The 21461-nt window shown below is 38.5% G+C and overlaps 1 protein-coding gene across 1 annotated transcript; it reads right to left on the bottom strand.

Annotated features, from left to right (window-relative positions):
• Positions 1-922: 922 nt before the first annotated feature.
• Positions 923-20515, bottom strand: LOC135082719 (glycosylphosphatidylinositol anchor attachment 1 protein). Its single transcript, XM_063977494.1, has 12 exons — positions 20122-20515; positions 19570-19689; positions 18945-19104; positions 18380-18667; positions 17209-17323; positions 16607-16697; positions 15944-16187; positions 13412-13647; positions 12016-12169; positions 10878-11142; positions 3142-3328; positions 923-2063 (listed from the first exon to the last, which is right to left on the bottom strand). The coding sequence occupies exons 1-12, from the start codon at positions 20368-20370 to the stop codon at positions 1959-1961; spliced, it is 2214 nt and encodes a 737-aa protein (XP_063833564.1). The 5' UTR covers positions 20371-20515; the 3' UTR covers positions 923-1958.
• Between the last annotated feature and the right edge of the window lie 946 nt (positions 20516-21461).

The raw sequence follows: 21461 nt of genomic DNA on the forward strand, positions 1-21461 counted from the left end.
GTTATTCCGTGTAATAAAGTTACGTTCATTTAAAATAATCACGAACAAGACGATGAATCTTTTTATGTTGAAGAATGGAAGTAATTGGTATGAAAGAAGTGCTAAAAGATATGAAATTTTGTTTAGTTTCTAAAATCAATCGAGTTTAAAAATAAAATCTTATCTTTTAATCTCCCATCGAAAGTGAAGGAGCAAGAGTTTGCCAGTGTGTTATTTCTAGGCGTTCAGATTGCAGTAATAAGTAAGTTAAGTTTTATTTTATTAATTATTATCGTAAAGACGTAAAATTTATTAAGTTAGAGAGCTAGAAATAATGAACCTGTGTGTAAGAGCATTTAATTTTGTCATTTGTTTACAGTACTTTTTAATGATACAAGTTTATCACATCTGCTTACTGCCTGTGATTAACGATTAAAATTACGTTTATTTAGAATCGCGTGCATAACCATTATTTATTTCAAGTAAATTATGAAGAAAGGAAGTAATGAGTATGGAAGGAAGACTGAAAAAAGAGACCTTTTTATTTAGTTGCTGAAATCAATTAAGTTTAAAGAACACACAATCATCACTCCTATCGAAAGTGAATGCCTTAATCAACGATAGGAGTAACATTGCCAGGTGTTTACTCTAGGCGTTTAGAGCGGTCTTTATGAATTTTATTACTATCGTAAAGACTTAAGTTATTGAAGTAGAGAGTTATTAATGTAAAGAATGACAGGCCTCATTCAAAAGATCATTATTCATCTGTTTACGGTACTTTTTAATGATACCTACTTACTTACGCTTATCACACTTGCGTAGCTAATAAGACCTGTGATACTACATTGTCTACATTGTGATAGAATAACGGTTATGCGTAAAAGCACGGTTTAGTTAACAACCTAGGTTCTGTAAGATTATTTAATTTGCGGAAAGAAACAAATTCGTGTAAAGGGTTTTTATTAATTAAAATGTAATTTATTATTTTTTAGAATAAAAACTAAACTGGTAAGGTGATATTAAGGTGTAAGTAACTAATTTAAGTACTCATTTCATTTTTACAAACTAGGTAGATTTGGATTAAGCTCAGTTCAGTTGGTCCAGTCGTAGTCGTTGAACTCACAGTAGAGTTGAATGACTCATGGGCGAGCGCGGGTTGCGGTTCGGGGCGTGGGGGCAGCGCTTGAGCGTGTGTGCGCGCGCTGCTGTCCATTTCTTATTGTAAAGACAAAAGCCTTATTGTGACGAAAATACTCAAAATTTTAATAAGGTTTCTTAGAAAAAAAAATTTTAAACAACGAATTGAAATTGATAATGTAAAAATCTTGAAAAAAATATTCTGACTTTGACCTTCAATATCTCCTAAACCACAAGTTTCCCAGGTATGGTCCCAAAGAAAAAAATGATCCCCATGATGTGGAGAATAAGTAGTATTCGGCTTCGGGATAGGTTTTTTTACACCCGTTATAAAATGTATAAATAATATTGGTAAATACAATAAATTAATATTAACATAGAAGTAATATGTTAAGAAAAAATTACACGAATTTGATAAGTATTACTACGATGGATTTTTATATTAGTCTGTAAAAAATAAAGGACCAAAAGTAAGTTAATATTAATATCACCTCTTATAATCATAATAAATATCCTTGGACATTTTACACTGCGCTTCTAGTATAATAATAATATGAAAAAGTATTACTTAAATAGGTTCTATAAGTCCATACTATCTACTATCCTACTAATATTATAAATGCAAATGTTTGGATGTCTGGATGTTTGTTACTCTTTCACGCAAAAACTACAGAACGGATTTTGATGAAACTTTACAGTATTACTGTTTATAACCCAGAATAACATATAGGCTATAATTTATGACGATAAAATGAATAAAACGTCTATGAAAATACAACACAAATATTACAAAATCCATTAATTTATTTAACAAATTAAACAGATACAGTCTTTGGAATGATTTAGTCGCTGAATTGTACCACGTTGTACACCGTCAGTTGCCAGAACATGAACCAAGTGGGCAGAATAGTTGTTGTTACCACGTTGAACAGCCAGTTACCGTAGATCTGCAACAAATTGCAAATTAATTTATTTGCAACAAGGTGGACCGACGACCTCATAAAGGTAGCAGGCGCTGGACGCAGGCCGCTACCAACCGGGCGATGTGGAAATCATTGGGGGAGGCCTATGTTCAGCAGTGGACGTCCTATGGCTGAAATAATAATGACGACGAAGATTATTGTATTTTGCTTTGACGTTTAACACATTGTCATATTTAAGTCCAAACTAAGCACAGCTTTTTCTATGAGTACCAGAGGTGCGATCTTTAATATATTTTACAATAAATATACATAGTCTGACCTACCGTCGACTGTTCATAGGTGACTTCATGCTTATACAATTTATGCACACAAATAAAATGTATAGTGCGGTTATAGTACACATACATCATGAGCGAAAGCCAAATTTTTTTTATGCATGACAAGGCAGGTATTTGACCGCAATCGCACCTGGTGTTAAATGAGATGCAGTCTAGGATGGTACATAATATCTGCCCTGTCAGTGCCTATTCACTCTGGCCTTTAAAAGCACCGAAACAAAAACCACCAAAAAAAAACTGTCACGGGTCTCGTAGTCATGATTCAAGTCTTTTAAAATCTCAAAGACTTGAAGCTGGACTCGGATGAGTCTTAAAAAACTGAGCCTTCATAAAGAACTCAAGCCCCATTATTATAAGACTTCAGGCGTCAAGTCTTCAAGAACAAAAGTCCCATGAAATTGTTGTGAAAAAATATACAGTTTGTGCTAAATCATAACTCCATTTTTCGTTTGGCCCAAATGTTAACTGGTAGAGAACACATGCTGTCATTATGTTCGCCTTTTGTACCTAATTTTATGTGTGCAATAAACTTTTTAAGTCTAACAACATATCAAGTAGACATTTTTCATTGTTTTCGTCACCAAGACAAAGGAATAAAGTTCAAAATGTGGTGGGAAATATATTCCCACTACCGTATATACCGTATATAGTGTTAAAATTTAACCGTTTTTATTGTTCAGCAGTGGACATCCTAGGCTGAAATGATGATAATGATGGCGGTGGGAATATATTTCCCACCTGCCTTTAAAATAAATAAAACTTACCAAAGAGTCCGTAACAGCAAACATAATAGCCTGCGAGGCAGCGTCCGTCCCCCGACTGACCATGTCGAATATGCCTTCCTCCGGGAACAGTATGTGGCTGTAGGATATCATGTTGATGGTCACGAACCAGTACGGGTGTAGGAATATGGTCATCACTATCTTGAGGACGTAGGATATGGTGAACATCCTGGAAAAATAAAGGGAAGATAGTTATCAACCGACTTCAAAAAAGGAGAAGGTTCTCAATTCGACCCGTATGTTTTTTTTTTCTATGTTTGTTACGCGATAACTCCGCCAATTATGAACCGATTTGAACAAATCTTTTTTCGGCGTATAGGTAATACCTCAAGGGTGGTCCCATTTAAATTTAATAATAGAAAAAACAACCCCCAAGGGTGGAAAATTGGGGATGAACTTTTTTATACGCAATATCTCCGCCGATTATAAATCAATTTGAACGATTATTTTTTTGTTGAATAGGTATTATCAAAAGGGTGGTTTCATGCGAATTTGAAGAAAATATTTCACCCCCCAGGGTGGAAAATTGGGGATGAACTTTTTTATACGCAATATTTTTAATTTTTAGTTTTTTTTTGTGTTCACGCATTTGAAGTCGGTTTTATTTTTTTAAAAAGTTAATTATTTTATTAGTAATAAACAATGATCATCAGTTTGCATCAGGTGAGTGCAGGCTAGGGATGTTATGGATATCCGTAACCGTAACCGAAACTTTCGGATATCCGAAATAAAAAAATATCCGAAACCGTAACCGATTCAAAAGTTTTGGATAGTTTCGGATGTAAGCAGTTCAAATTGTTTTTTGTACAGCATTATATGTAAAGGCATAACATCCATAGTGCAGGCCAAAAGTTTTCCCATTGAGGTTAAAATACACTAGAAATTGGAACAGTAAGGTAAAATAGGGTAGTTGACATAAGTTGTCAAAAGTCGATGACGTCACAATTTTCAATTTCCACAAAAGAAAAGAAATTAATTTCAATAAATTGGGGTTCACAACTTGATGACGTCATGATTCCCATTGCTATACAAATTCGCATTTTGACAACTCATAAAAAGGCCTATTGGCTAGTCTGTCTACTATATTATACTCGTTAATCATATCGTTTCTATTATTTTTTTATCCACAACGAGGAAGCTCTTGGCCTGTATCTCACCTGATGGTAAGTGACGATCAGGCCGAAGGTGGAAGCAAACTTTACCCGGAATTTTCAACCACGGTGGAAATGGCTATCTTACATCTAACTGCCGGAACACAACAATGCTGTTAACATTGTTGTTATGGCGACAGACTTAGGTAAGACGGTGGTAGCTAGCCAGGCGGACTTAGAACAAGCCCTACCACCAACCAAACCGAACATAAAAAACTGCCCCCACTGGGAATCGAACCCGGGACCTCTGCGTCTAAAGCACTAGACCACCGAGGCGGTTAAAATAACAGACGAGAGTTTGAAACAGCATTTAATCTTTCAATCTACTATTCCTAATTTTGGATTACGGTCCAGATTATAATTTAAACTCTTTGCGATCAAGCCCAGACTGTAATCTGTTTGTATACCTCACAGATATGGATTAGAGTAGATGCAGCAAGTTGCTCGTCAAAGCGTGCCATTCCGATATGTCCAAATGGACATACATGGTCGAGTGATGTTCATGTGATCCGATTACAACAATCGGTTACGATGATTTTACGAGGACAGTAGTAGGAACACGGTAGAAGGAAGAAATTATTTACGGATTGAGAATTGTAATTAACAGCACAAGTAACAAATAATTAATTAGAATAAAGTCGCAGTAGAAGAAGTATGAAGTAAGATTGTTTTTAATACATATCCTGCGATGTACTATTAAGAGTAATGTATGTGGTGCACTCATACCGATCCCAAGGAACCGTACTTACTCATAACATTATGACACACACACAGATCCGTGTATTCATACACCAGACAAGTTTTTGTATTGAATCGCTGGTAGGGTGAAAAAAATAATGAGATTTGACGATTTTTAAGAATTAATTTATTTAAAAAGAAATATAAAGATGTTTTTGGTTTTGTATCGGGCCCCCGGGAAACCCCTAGTGCCAGACTTTTTCAAATAGACAGAGTAGAGGCATCTGCCTAAGGAAGTTCTATAATTTTGCCATTACCTTTTTTATAAATGACGGCGGAAGAACAATTTTATTCAAACCTTTTGATTTGTTTTGATTATTTTATAGGGTTTGTCTTAAAGCACAATACTATTCATTGCACTTATAATATAATTATGAAGAAAAATCTTTTGTGTTTCATTTTACTTCCAACGTTTTTTACCACATTGAATTTTGTCGTTTAGAAAAATCTTCAAAACTAGGTACCTGACTTAGCTTTATGAAACAAAACGTATTGGCAAAACTACGCATTTTTACATTTATTAAAAATAAAAAGTTTGAGTGAATAGTCTTTATTTTATGAATGAATTACTAGTAGTACTATTTAACATGTAGTAACAAGTTAAAGTACAGTGACTGTGACTAACGTTTGTGTTGTGATACTACCCTGCTCGGTTATTATAATTCTCTGCGAACCGGATTCGTCACGCTGCACTGTACAAGGAGTCTGTCGGTAAATTTCGTCAACTACGCTAGCGGTTGGATAGCCGAGCGCGTATACGCACGGACTTAACTCGCCGCACCTCTCGAGAACCTGCGTTCGAACCCCAGTGGGCCGACTATTTTTGTTATTATTCTCAAATTGTTATAACTTCATCAATAATGGCTTCTCTCAACGAGTGTGCTGGCTGTCCTAACGCACTAGAGGACTCACCGTTTCTTCAATGTATGCGATGCGAAGATAAATACCATCTAATTTGCACAAGTTTTTCACTAGCGGACTTCAACGACATGACCGCGAAATTTAAAAACGCTTGGATATGCGACATGTGTCGCAGTAAAGAACCTAAAAAGGGCGATAACTCAAATACTCCTATACGCTGCGCATTATCTGCAACTAGCTATGTTACCCAGCGCTCGAAACAACGATCGGCGTCGGCAGATTGTTCTAGCCTGACAGCATCCGACGTCAGAGCCATCATAAGGGAGGAACTTCGCGATATTTTTGCGGCTGACTTCAGTCCTAAGATCCAAAAACTGCAAGATATGGTATCCAGCTTCGAGACAGCACTGTCAGCCTGCAATCAGGAATTAGAAACAGTCAAACTGGAACAAGCTGCTCAATCAGCTACTGTAAACGCCATTCAGAAAGAAAATGAAGCCTTACGAGCTGCAAACAATAATATGTCACAACGGCTGGCGCAATTAGAACAACAAACACGGGCAGCCAACATCGAGATACAATGTGTTCCTGAAGACAAGCGAGAAAACCTTGTCAATACCGTGCAGCAGCTTGCTAAAGTGATCAAGTGTCCTATAAGCGAAAGCAACATACATCTTTGCACTAGACTATCCAAGATGAATAATAAGAGCCCTCGCCCACGATCTGTTTTAGTCAAGTTCAGCAGTCCACGCTTACGAGATGAGTTTTTAGCAGCCACTATAAAATTTAATAAAAATAATGCCAATGAAAAATTGAACACAAGCCATCTAGGCATTGGAGGAACTAAAAAACTGCCTATTTATGTATCGGAGCATTTAACGCCTGAAACAAAACGATTGCACGCAGCAGCTCGCCAGAAGGTCAAGGAGCTGAAATACAAATTTGTTTGGGTGCGTGAAGGAAAAGTTTTTGTGAGGAAGAACGAAGAGTCTAATTACGTCTTCATACGAAATCATGATACTATTAATCAATTGTCATAATATACGCTAAATTTGTATACTGTTACTAACGGGCAACTTAAGTTTTTACTACCAAAATGTGAGAGGTTTGCGTACAAAAACGATTGATTTCTTTAATAATGTGGTTTGCAGTTCTTTTGATGTAATCATTTTGACGGAGACATGGTTGAACAGCAGTATATTTGACTGCGAGCTCTTTGATGATAAATATAATGTATACAGGCGCGATCGAGAGAGTAGTGGGTTCCATGCGTCTAAGGGGGGTGGTGGGGTTTTGATTGCCATTTCGAAAAGATTTACCTCCCAGCGTCTTTATAACTGTGATTCGGACTGCGAAGATTTATGGGTGAGCATTGATGTGGTCACTGGTGAAGGTAATGTGGAGAAAATAAATATATGCGGTGTATATATCCCTCCTCCTGTGCAAAAGCACATCTTTAAACATTTCTTTGATAATTGTAATAGGGTTTTGGAATCACTCAACGGAACGGCACTTGTGGTGGGAGATTTCAATATGAGTTGCATGCAGTGGCATACCACGGAGCATACTTCAGGTCTCAACGCAACCAATTGCAGTAGTATAATGCAAAATATGTTAATTAATTTCATGTCACTTAACAATATGTCACAATACAACAACATTCTTAATAGCAAAAGTAAAATTCTAGATCTGGTTTTATGTAATGGCGTTATCACCGGCATTTCTGCGAATGGTGACCCCTTGACCAACATTGACCATTTGCATCCACCTATTAACTTTTGCCTATCACTCGATTGCTGTGAAATGCTGTCTCCTAACAATGCTCCTAGACTGTGTTTCTATAAAGCTGACTACGCGAGTATAATAAAGGAACTGAACGCTACAGATTGGGACAAAGTGCTCGATCAGGGTCAGTCGCTTGATGAAATGGTGACTAGGTTTTATGACGTACTGAAACACTTAATAAATAAATATGTGCCTAAATCTAAACCTAGGCATTCGGGGTATCCGTGTTGGTTCACTCCACCTTTGATCAAGGCATTGAAGGAAAAACATAAATATAAAATGAAAATTCATAAATACAACAAAAATCCTAGAGATGTTTTGTCCTAGAGATGTTGTGTTCTGAAAAAAAGATGTACAAAATTGAAATCCTTAGCCTATAGTAAGTACATCAAATCCATGGAGACATCGTTACGATCAAACCCCAAATTTTTATGGTCATTTATTAAAAATAAAAAACATGCCAAGAAAAGCACAATACCAACGGAAATGTTCGGTGGTACCGCCAAGGCCTCTAGTGGGCCTGAAATTTGCAATCTTTTTGCACAACAATTTTCCTCAGTTTACAGCTGCTCAAACATTCCGCCCTCGAAGCATGATCCATACAATATTTGCGGCCAGCACCTATCTACCATATCATTTTCAACGTATGAAGTCTATAAAGCATTAAAAAGACTTGATCGTAACAAGGGTGCTGGAGCTGATGGACTACCGGCATTGTTTGTGGTCAATTGTGCTGACTCTCTAGCATATCCTCTGAGCATTATAATAAATAGATCACTAAAGGATGGCATTTTTCCAATGGCTTGGAAACAATCTCTAATATTACCACTTCATAAATCAGGTGACAATAGCTCGGTCAGGAACTATAGGCCCATTTCTATTATTCCAGTGTTTGCTAAAATTATTGAATCCCTCTTGTATCCTGTGATCACACATCAATTCAAGCAAATAATTGTATCCGAACAGCATGGCTTCGTCAAGGCGCGGTCAACCACGACTAATCTGGTATCTTTTGTCGAAGATCTAATTCAGGCTATGGACCGCGGTGAAACTGTGGACGCCCTGTACACTGATTTCAGCAAAGCATTCGACAAGGTGAACCATGAGATGCTATTGCACAAATTGGAGAGTATTGGAGTGTCCGGATCACTCTTGAGTTGGTGTCGGTCATACCTAGCGAATAGAACATCTGTCGTTGTTGTGAGTGGCTATTCATCGTCTCCATTTTCTGTACCTTCAGGCGTTCCTCAAGGTTCCCATTTGGGTCCCTTACTGTTCAATATCTATATCAACGACATAGCTGGGTATCTTGTTGGCTCCAAACATTATCTCTTTGCCGATGACTTGAAGCTCTTCCGCTCCATTCGCACACCTGCTGATTCAGCGCTACTACAAAATGACCTGAACAACTTGAATTCATGGTGCTCTAGAAACGGCATGTGCTTAAACGTCGATAAGTGCTTTGTTGTTAGGTTTACCAGGAAGAAGAAGCTGACCCCCACTGCATATTTCCTCAATGGGAATCAGCTGTCGGAAGTGGAGCATGCGCGTGACCTAGGTGTTATTCTCGATAACAAATTACGCTTCCATAAGCACATAGAGAATATTGTGAATGCGAGTTTCAGGATGCTTGGTTTTGTCCTGAGAAATTGCAAAGAATTTAGAAATCCATCCACAAAAATAGCTATTTATTCAGCCCTGGTACGAAGTAAGCTAGAATACTGTAGCATCGTATGGAACCCCTACTATGACGTGTATCGGAAAAATATAGAAAGAGTTCAAAAGCGCTTCCTTTGGCATTTATCATACAGCTGTAACATGGCTAAAAAGCTCCCAAGCTACTCCGACAGGTTAAAGCATTTTAAGCTTCAGTCTTTGGAAGATCGAAGAAATCTGATGGATCACTTGTTTCTCCATAAGCTGGTTAATGGTGTCCTTGATGCGCCTAACCTTCTGTCGCAGATCAATATTCGTGCTCCCTCGCGTGGTATTCGTCTAGCTTCTTACATGCCCTTCGTTCAGAGAAATTCATCTTCGCGTCAGGGACTCCAGGCACCACTTAATAGGCTAGTGACTAATTATAATAAAGTACACAAACATGTCACAAACAACATGGGTTCGCTCAGTGACTCATCAAGCGAACTGATTAATGTGGATATATTTTTAAGCAATATATCAAAATTCCGTAAAGGACTAATTTTGCTGCCTTGATTGTCTTTTCTAATTTCTAATTTCTAATTTATATATTTAACGCACTATAGTATGATCATAATTTAATTTCATAAAAGTATTTTTTTTGCAAAATTATTGTAAAATTACTAATTTATTGTTATTTAACTTATTTCAATTTAAAATTTACTAATGTTCTGTGCTACGTTAATTCAATTTCTTTTGTGTAACGCCTATAATTAAGATAGCACTTAACCTATTATATAAGCATGTATAATATTGTCTAAAATGGTGTATGTCTTGTTGGTGTTAATAAATAAATAAATAAATAAATAAATAAACATAATGGAATAACGATCATTACTTTCATAAACATTAGGCACAACAAAAATAAATAATGTAGAATAACGTCTACCGCTACAAAATTATTTTAATCCACAGTCAGACTAGCTATAAATTTAATAAAATATCAGTTTAATCGGAATTAATTAATTTTCGAATCGAGTCATACGATATCATTCGATGACTTTGCGAATGCAGTACGATGATACGATTACTTTTACGTTGCGGTAATCACTAAAATTCGCTAAAATGACACTAATGACGTTTAAAAAGTGGCACGCTCGGCTTCATACAATTTTTGACACATGCTTCATCTATCCATATCTGTGGTATACCTAGTAGTTTCAGCCAAATGACGTCCACTGCTGGACAAAGGCCTCCCCCAAGGTTTTCCATGATGAACGGTCCTGCGCTGCCCGCATCCAGGCTCTTCCCGCGACCTTTACCAGATCGTCGGTCCACCTAGTAGGAGCCTGCCCACGCTACGTCTTCCAGCCCGTGGTCGCCACTCGAGAACTTTCCTGCCCCAATGGCCATCGTCTCTACGAGCTATGTGCCCCGCCCACTGCCACTTGATTTTAGCAATTCTGCGAGCTATGTCGATCGCAGAATTGCTAAAATCAAGTTTGTATACCTATTACAAATAAATATTGAAAATTCTATCAAACTTACTTAGTCTCTCCAATCTTCGACGCCTTAGCCCACAACGCCAACGGAGTATACATCACAGCGATGGCCAGTCCCAGCGAAAAGTTATGCATGCCCACGGCCAAACACACCGTGGCCAACTCCACCAAAGCCAGGATATTGGTCAGGACCATTTCCTCGCGAGTCATGGCGAAGGGAATGGTCAAAGTGTAGCCGGATAAAAACATGGCGGCCGCGAACAAGCCGTAGTAGAGCGAACGCTCGGAGAACTGGTCGAAGAATCTGCGGCCTAGAATGAGAGGTAAATACAAGCTTTTATTTATTTTCACTTGCAAATTTTCAAGCAGGCAAGACATAGGTACGGACGACAGCACATCAACCTAAACACTGCGGTATCTTATTACAGTTGTAATAGATGCGATATTGCAACAAAAATGTATAACTTGATGTGCTGTCGACGTACATACAGAGAGAGAGAGACAGGTGGACGATAACTGCTTGTGCCCCTCTGACAAAAAGGCCCGCTCAGCATACATGAAGACCGCCAGGGCTTGTCTCGAAACTGAATTTCAGCGGGGGCCTCTAATGACCTAGATGCACTTTTAAACTGTTAATAAAGCCCGGTCTGTGAGCACGTAGAATTTTGTCCAATGACCCCAAGCTACCCATCCTTATCGCTCGCGCGTAATTATATTGCTGTCGCGACTGTGCGACGGGCGCCCGCAGTGAGTGTGCGAGCGCAACAGCAACATAATTACGCGCGAGCGATAAGGATGGGTAGCTTGGGGTCATTGGACAAAATTCTACGTGCTCGCGGACCAGACTATAGACAATCGTCATCATCAGGTAATTTATTTCCTACAGCAGGAACACGACCCTTTCTAATTTACTAGAAACATTTGGTCTACATTACCCACGCTATGTAAAGATGGGGATGGGTTTGCATATGTTCAAAGTCGCCTTTTACATTATTTTTTTTATAAATTTCACTGAACATGATCAGAATGGTCACCCATTTACTATCGACCAGAACCGACCAGTTATTTGGTCTGCTTATGCAAAAAAATAATAATGGGAGAGGTAAAATCAGAAAGTTCTTGATGAGAAGCTTACATCCAGTAGTAGATAGCATAGGCTACACAGATGATGATGATGAACTCACCAATGAAAGTGAACAGCGGAGGCGACTGCATCACAGCATATCCCAGCAGATGAAGAATGAGGAAGTTCTTCCCCACTTTGACTATGCTCAGCTTGGAACGCTTCTTCTTGGGAGATGGTTTCTCTTTCTTTGGCGATTCGTGGAGGAGGTTCGTCTGTTTGGAGAATAGTTACAAAATAATAATACAGCTACATTGTTTCCTAAGCTATTCTGCCTACCTAAATACTGATACAGTGATGACTTATGGCTCGGAAACGTGGCCTCTTACTATAGGCCTTAATACCACAGAATAATAATAAGTACTACGTACAGAAGTTTTACTTCGCGATGGTATTTAAAAAAATGTATGCTCAATGTCATTAACAATATGGTGTAATTTAGCCTGTCTCAAGAGTCAAGCACCATTTAGTTGACAAACGTCAGTGATCGGCACTGCGCCGAAGCTATAGGGCTGACTTCGGTAAAATGATGTGACGTGAGGTGCCAAACTGCGGAAAATGGCGGAGGAAATACATGATTTAGCATGAATTATCATGAATAATATTAACTACTTATTTATCTCTCAGTGTCCTGAGGCAACTTAAAAAAGTACATTCTGTGTTTTTATTATTATTTAGGCAGTGAAATACTGCACAGTATTTGGTACACCATTTTCTTTATTTTCTTCCATCATACACAAGAATACGCGTGCGTGCGTGAGTCAAAGTTCGCTCGTATGTGAGGCCTTGTCGAATAGTATCCTGTAGGTGGGCCATCGTGCGTGTTTTGTTTTCGATGTAAACTCGCGGAGATGAACAGGCCTGTTAATACGCTCAAAGTTGCACAGCGTGCTATGGAGAGGGCTTTGCTCGGTCTTTCTTTACGAGATCGAATCAGAAATGAGGAGATCCGTAAACGAACTAAAGTCGACATAGCCCGACGGATTAGCAAGCTGAAGTGGCAATGGGCAGGGAACAGTACGCAGAACTGACGGCCGATGGGGCAGCAAGGTTCTGGGTGGAGGCCGCGTACAGGAAAACGCAGCGTGTGACGTCCACCCACAAGGTGGACCGACGACATCGTAAAGGTAGCAGGAAGGCGCTGGACGCAGGCCGACATGGAAAGCATTGGGGGAGGCCTATGTTCAGCAGTGGACGTCCTATGGCTGAGATGATGATGATGACGGTAATATTGGACTAAAGCCTGGTCCGTGAGCACGTAGAATCCCGTCCAATGACCCCAAGCTGCCCATCCTTGTCGCTCGCACGTAATTATGTTGCTGTCGCGCTCGCACACTCACTGCGGGCGCGCGTCGCACAGTCGCGACAGCAATATAATTACGCGCGAGGGATAAGGATGGGTAGCTTGGGGTCATTGGACGGGATTCTACGTGCTCACGGACCAGGCTTTAACTCACATCTTTTTTCTTCTTCTCCAATTTGTTGTTCTTCTTCCTCAACCTCAGTTCCTGATTCTGCCCCACCGGCACATCGCTATCGCTGCTCCCTTCAGTGCTCCACTCGCTATCTTCCGTCTCGGATTGCGTCTCGCTCTGTGTGCCGTCGCCGCCATCTTGTTGGATCGTCACCCAGAGGGAAAGAGCGCGCACTAGCATCGCCACACAGAGTAGACAGAGACAGGGCATGTATTGACCTGGGGATAAATAAATAAATAAATATCCTTAGACATTTTACACTGCGCTTCTAGTCCCAAACTAAGCAAAGCTTGTACTATGGGTACTAGACAACGGATATAAACATACTTAAATAATTTTTTTTTGTAAATACATACTTATTATACATAGAAAACACCTAGTCCAATACAAACAAATATGTTCATGCACACAAATGTTTGTACTGTGCGGGAATCGAACCCGCTACCTCCGGAATAGTAGTCCCGTTTCAAACCACTACACCAAACGGCCGACAATGAAAAACCGGATGAAAAAAAAGATTTACTTAACTAACGGCCGCCCGCGACTTCATATTCGTGGATACCGTTTTACACCCTTAGGGTTGGAGTTTCGTAAAACCGTTCTTAGTGAGCACCTACGTTCTAAAAGGAACCCCCATGCAAACGGCAATGCCAGATTTTGTATGGAAGGTGGCGTCTTTTTTTTTTCGCGCAGCCATCGACCAAACCTTGTTTCTAGATTACAAAATAGTGTAATAAACCAAACTTACAATGACATGCATACCTCTAAACTCAGTCTGAACTGAGTTACGTGCGTTAGAAGTTGATGATTTTACATAAATTAGGTTTGCCTTTTGCACGCAAGTTTTGTAAGAAATTGCAAGAAAATAGTGACATTGTATGTGTAAACAAACAATACCATCGATAATAGAATCCAGCCATCAGTGACTCGACGATTCGACGATTTTCGGCATTTTCTTTTGAGACTCCTAGCACTTGTAGTTTCTGAGATTTCGTGATGAGTGAGTCAATGACCTTTTGGTTTTATAGATGTAGGTAGGTATTTTTAGTGGAACACTGTCATTGTGATAATGTATGCACTAACCTACTTTTAAAAGATACCTAAGACACAGGCAAACAATTTTGTTTAGTTTAGGTATTAAACATTTTACCTTCACACGCTTACTTTAATTCAACTGAAATCCAAAATGTATCAAGGCTGAGTTTTAAGTAACTAGCGGCCGCCCGCGACTTCGTACGTATGGACCCCGTTATATCCCTTTAGTGGTTGAATTTTGCAAAATCCCGTCTTAGTGAGCACCTACGTTCTAAAAGGAACCAACATGTAAAATTCGCGACTCTTAGCACTTGTAGTTTCTGAGATTTTGTGATAAGTGAGTCAGTCAGTGACCTTTAACTTTTATTATACAGGGTGGAATTTTGTAATGCCACCTGGAGGGAAAGTACTCTTAATACTGTAGATAGAAAATTTTACTGAAAGAAAACATTCCTTTATTTTTGAAAAGAAAGAGAACTGCATTCAAAGATTTTTGATTTTTTTTCGAAAATTCACTACTATACCGTACAATTTTCTGTACATATTTAAAATAACTTAAGATTTCATGGTTTTCCTTTCATTTGATTTATCAAGTTTGTTAGAGAGATTTCATCCTTATACTTAACCCTAACGATCGATGCAATAAAAATACAGGGTGTAATTTTTAACAAATTTTAATGGTTCGATTCCCAGGTGTGGCAAACAAATTTTTAGAAATCTTTGAATGCAGTTCTATTTCTTTTCAAAAATAAAGGAATGTTTCCTTTGAGTAAAATTTTCTATCTACAGTATTAAGAGTACTTTCCCTCCAGGTGGCATTACAAAATTCCACCCTGTATAAGATAAATAAATAAGTTTTGATGGAATCGTTATAGGTTCAGCGAACGTAAGTCACAAGTCAAAAGTCGTAATCACTTTTTACCGGCACTGTCATTCTGTAGAAGTTGGCAGAAGTGAGAATGTTCACTTTGGGCAGAACAACTAAGGCCCAGAACAGACGGTGAAACGCAACTGCAACGAAACTGCAACTTTCTGATGATTCTGATGAATGAAACTGAAAGTTTTAAACTGGTCGCGTCGTGTGTGGTCTCTCAACGGACGCTATGGCAGAAACTTCGATGCACTCAAAAGTAACTAGCAGTTGCAGAGTCGTTGCAATTACGTTTCACCATCTGTCCTGGGTCTTACTTATAGAAATAAATCTGTTGGTGGCTGCTAGCAAGTAAAAGAAGTAGTTCTGGTGAAATCGCTCTAGCAGATTGTTAGAGGTACTGCCAATCAGTAGAAGTTGGCAGAAGTGAGAACGTTCACTTCGGGCGGAATCAATAACAACTTACCTATAGAAATGAACCGATTTGTCGCTGCCAGAAAGTAGAAGAAGTAACTTAGGTGGAATCGTTCTAGAAGATTGTTCAGCGATCGCAATACACTTTTAGCGGCTTTGCGAGTCAGTAGAAGTTGGCAGAAGTGAGAACGTACCTATAGAAATAAACCTGTTGGTGGCTGCTAGCAAGTAAAAGAAGTAACTCTGGTGGAATCGCTCTAGAAGATTGTTCAGCGATCGCAACACACTCTCTAGCGGCACTGCCAGTCGGTAGAAGTTGGCAGAAGTAAGAACGTTCACTTTGGGTGGCACACCGGCTGGGTCGCCGGCATCACGACCTTCTAAGGTCACGGCTTCGATTCCAAAACGATGGAAGAGACCATGGTTGCCGGTTGGTACCTGAAATGATGATAATACTTTATCGAACTTTAGAAGCAAAACGAGCGAGTAGATTGTATTCGATTTGTCTAAATGATCATTATGAACTTGTTTACTTTATTTACTTAGGATCACCACTATGGTCTGTGAGCACATAGAGTTTTGTCCAATGACCCCAAGCTACCCATCCTTATCGCTCGCGCGTAATTATGTTGCTGTCGCGCTCGCACACTCACTGCGGGCGCCCGTCGCACAGTCGCGACAGCAATATAATTACGCGCGTGCGATAAGGATGGGTAGCTTGGGGTCATTGGACAAAATTCTACGTGCTCACAGACCGGGCTTTAGGATGTTTTATTTATTTATTGCGCGAGATTGATAAATGATTTCAACCGTTACTATTCTCACAAATATTTGATATAAGATATTTAACTACTTACCCCAATAATCTGCGTGAAAACCATCGACAGCATGGTTTTTATGCTGTTCTTCCAATCGGCCATTTTGTCGCGGTTCCGGATCCATGAATAACTGTTGAAAATACAAAAAGATAATGGTTAACTAAAACTTTGCTGTATTTACTTTGTTCGAATAGGCCTTTTCATATTTTTTTTTTGTGCGTGAATTCCGTTTTTTTTTTCCTTTTCAAGAAACACTTGTCACAATTATCATCATCATTAGGTCATTTTAGTCTTCAAAGCATGACCTTCTCTAGTTTGCCAAAGGATTTAACCTACACACACCATACTGACCAGATGGATTGGACTGATGTTCGTATATTACGACATACACGAAAAGAGTGAGGGTGATCCTAATTCTTCAGTGCAGAACAAAACAACTCTTAGTCATGCTAGAAAAAGGACAGTTTTTGGATATTAAATTTATTGTTTTCGCAGGAAGGCGCTGGACGCAGGCCACTACCAACTGGACAGCATGGAAAGCATTGGGGGAGGCCTATGTTCAGCAGTGGACGTCCTATGGCTGAAATGATGATGATTTATCGTTTGGGAATTGGGAGCAGTTAATATGGACCTTTACTTACCTATGTTTATAAGAGTGGTGTATTCCAGACTTCACACACAGTTTGTGCACTAAGTTGACTAGATCAAGGTTTGGCAGCTGTCCATTAAGTCCTTCAACTTTGACCTCTATGTACTCTGGAATAAGAAATAAAGTAAATAAGGGTTTTTTAAAAGATAACCATCTCTCCTAGTTTCGAAAATTAATGTCTTATGAGTAAGTCTTTCTACAATTTTTCCATTCTTTTTCTGTAATAAAAAACAAACTACTTCATTGATAAGAAAGTAATTTCCTTGATAATATTCTTTAGCAAAATGTATGTGTCGCAGTTGGATTGTATAATCCGCCGTTTTACATTACCACTAGGCATTTTACATTACAGCTCTGTTTTGTAATACGGCGGTTCAACGTTTAGGCGGATTGTCATTGCGATACGTTCTTCAATACGGCGGCCCACGTTTAGCCGCATCGTACTTCTATAGATTGTAGGGTGACCATACTTACAAAATAAAACAATGTTTAATGAAAATAAATTTTAATAAGACAGATTTTAAGAATTATTACCTTCGTTACTGTATACTAAATAATATATTTGGCTTCAGTACTTTTTTTTTTTACTTATTTATAAATCACAAGGGATAGCCATCTAAAAAAAAGTAACTCAAAACAATTAGACTTTTCTAAACATTTTAAGAATTAATTAGATATTTGGCTTTAGTCTTTTTTAGACATTAAAAATGATCAAAGGGAACAGGTAACTCAAAACAATAAAGTTTTAGTCATTTTTTCTGGGTTATTTTTCTTTAAGATAAAATTATCTTCACCGGCCACTGCCATGATTTCATATTTTTACACTAATAATATTGTGTAGGATTCCGCCGAACACCAGAATCCATAGCCACTTTGTCCGGCAGCGCCACGGTATTGAAAATAGGAACTAAAAACTGTCAAAGCGGCGGGTAATGACACGCTGTTTTACATTACGGCTAGCTGTATTGAAGAACGTTTGGCGCCGAATACATTCCGGCGGATTTTCATTCAGCCGTATTCAATCCGGCTAAACGTTAATCCGCCGTATTACAAAACAGAGCTGTAATGCAAAATGCCTAGCTGTAATGTAAAACGGCGGATTATACTATCTGACTGCGACATATGCATTAACTTACTACAAACATAAAAACTATTCCACTTACTTATATTAGGCGTGTGGAACTCCAAATTGATAGCAGCTTGTATGGAACCCGACCTAGCTTTTAACTTTCCCGGATCCAAACACTTTTTATTGTTCGTCCAGTGGAGTATATTACCCAGTTTTTCATAGGCCCAAGTTGCAACACTAGGACGCCAGAAGCTACCAAGACTGGTGTAAAACGTCTCAGCGTTGTTGTTCAGGCCGTGGTACGCTTCTAGCCACGCTTGCATTCCAAGTTGTTCGTGTTCCGTGACGAGGAAAATTATGTCTTTGGCCCAGTATTTTTGAGCTGGAATAAAATTATTAATGCCTTTTTTGTACTCTTAGGACCTTATTAATAAAAGTTACACCTCATTTGTGGTAAACCTTGGGGGAGGCCTTTGTCCAGCAGTGGACGTCATTTGGCTGAAAACGAACGAACGAACACCTCATTTGAACTCTGGTCTAAGTTGTCGTATGGAAATGTCATTTTAATCCAGAGTTCATCCTAGGTGTTACTTTTTATTAATAAGGGGGTTATTGTTAGAACATTACAGTTTGATTTAGACATAATTTATGTAACTTACGTCTAGCAAACTTTGCGAAGGCCAGCATCAAAGCAATGCCAGCGGTCGTTCCTTTATGGTGTGACGATATGGATCTGTGAGGTGCTGTCACTACTATAGCCTCATGGGAAGAAGTCCGTGGTGCTCTGAGTATGCCGTAGACATTCACACCTTTGAAAATCTAGAAAGTTTATGAAGAGTTGTTTAGTTATTCTCAGTCTTCAATAATATCAAAATGTTATAGTAGTGCATAATAATATGCCAGAACAAAGCTAGGCCTTCTTTCAATTCTTTGTTTCATAGATTGTGTCCTATGATTGGTTTAATTTTCATATTTAGATTACAGGGCAGGGAGAGTAGGTGTAGGTTAATAAGGTGTTAAGTTTTAAGTATTGTTTTCTAATACAGACCTTAGATATTCACAAGCTGTAAAATTTTCAGCAAAATAACTTTATGATGGTCAAAGTACGGACGACGGCACGTCAACGTAACCACTGTGGGTTCTTGTGCAGTTGTAATAGGGGCGAGTTTGCAACAAAAATGGGTAACCTGATGTGCTGTCGTGTGTACAAAGAAACCAACAGTAGCTGTATACCATTCTAACACCCTTCAACATTACAAATATGTAGATCTGATATTTTCATACCTGTTTCCCTCCCAAAGGAAACTCCAGGGTGAAGTTATGCGTATGGACCTCCAGATGCAATTGGGACATCTTGGCCACCAGCCATGGGACTGGTATTTCATCTGTGTCGGAGTACTTGTCCTGAAATGTTTGATTTTCACGTCAAAAAGCACTCTAGTAATAGTATTTTGGTTGGTTTACGAACAACCTTTCATCAAGGTTTTATAATAATAACATAGATGTCTATTGAATAAATAGGTAATTATTCAAAAGAAATCTTAGTATAGGTGTAAAACAGAGGAGTTTTGTAGTTGCTAACTCATTTGGATCATTTTGTTACTACCTAGTACAGAACATTTTTAAACAGGTTTAAAAAAACCTAACACTATTTCCAAAAAGTAGTTGTATGTCCGTCACACCCTAACCATAGTACCTACAAATAATGGGTACCCCATAACCTTCAATGGTATTGTTTGTTTCAGTGTCAATAAGAAGTTAATTAGACTTGTTACATTTTAAGCAAAATTATTAAACAAGTACCAGAGAATATAACCTGTTTATCAATAGACTTACCGCCAATTCCTGATTGAGCTCATTGTAATAGTGCTTCGCGTCTTGCTCAGCATTAAACTCGTTCGTCACTAAACCAGGTAGCAGCGCATTTTCGGAAAAATACGTCTCATTGTTGAATTCCTTATTACCTAGCATGAAGAACCATGCAATAGCTGCAAAATAGCATAGGAAACAAAGAGGCCTGTGGATTCTTTTGAGCACTTTTACCCATTTCACTGAACCGTACTCCGGGTCTGATAGCAGACCCATGATGGAGGATTTCACAGATTAATACTGATGAATAAAGACTAAGTCAAGGAATGTAGGTAATCATTAGCTGTAACTTGAGTTTAATTTATAACTTATAATAATGAATTTATGGCTATATCGCAATGCAATCGCTATCAATCGGCAAACGATCAATGTTTTTATCAATTTGACGTTTTTGACAGAATTGTGACAGATTGTTTTTTTCATTGTGGTCCGAATTGTACCGTAACTCGGTAGGTTCTAGTAGAGTAAAACTCAAGTAGAAAATTTTGTAAAACAGTATTGTACGAGTTTGCTTGCAGTAACCTATTTAAAGGTATTAAGATATCTTTAAATTATTTTTAAATCGATTTTTGAACAAAAAGTTATTTTTCATTATTAATTTTTATTTAAAGTTCTATATTTTAAAACATGCCTACGAAATGTTTTAAACCGGGTCTCCAGCACCTGTTTTGTCCTACAAAATCAACAAAAACATCTTAAACATTCAACAAAATAGCAAATAATGTTGAATGTTGACATGTTTTTGTTTATTGTGTAAACAGCATAACAGTAGGCTAAAGAACGTAGCTTTACCTACTTACTAAGGTTCCTATTCCTACCTATAAACGGCCTCTATGATCTAGTAGTAACACCATATGCTTCAGACCCACAGAGGTCCCGGCTTCTATTCCCAACGGGGTAGATTTTTTCTGTTCGGTTTGGTTAGTATCTAAGTAAGTAGTAGGGCTTAGTCATAGTCTGCCTGGCTACCACCATCTTTATAAATTCTGTTGCCATAAGAACAATGATTACTAATAGCATTGTTGTGTTCGAGAAGTTGGAGGTAAGATAGCTAGTTCCTCTGTGGTTGGGGATTCCGGATGAAGCTCGCTTCCACCTTCAGTCTGATCATCACTTTCTAGTGAAATGCAGGCCAAGAGCTTCCTCGTTGTGGTTTAAAAAATCATTTAAGTAGTTACAGAGTCAAGGACTAGGATGCTATTGCATAATAATAATTATCCATTTAATCGTGTTGTTTGTTTGTTTAAGTTGAGGTGTTTGATTGTGGGTTTGTTTGTGTATTACATTATTACGTTTTTTTTATCTGA

The sequence above is a fragment of the Ostrinia nubilalis genome, chromosome 22 (assembly GCF_963855985.1).
Source record: "Ostrinia nubilalis chromosome 22, ilOstNubi1.1, whole genome shotgun sequence".
NCBI lineage: Eukaryota > Metazoa > Arthropoda > Insecta > Lepidoptera > Crambidae > Ostrinia > Ostrinia nubilalis.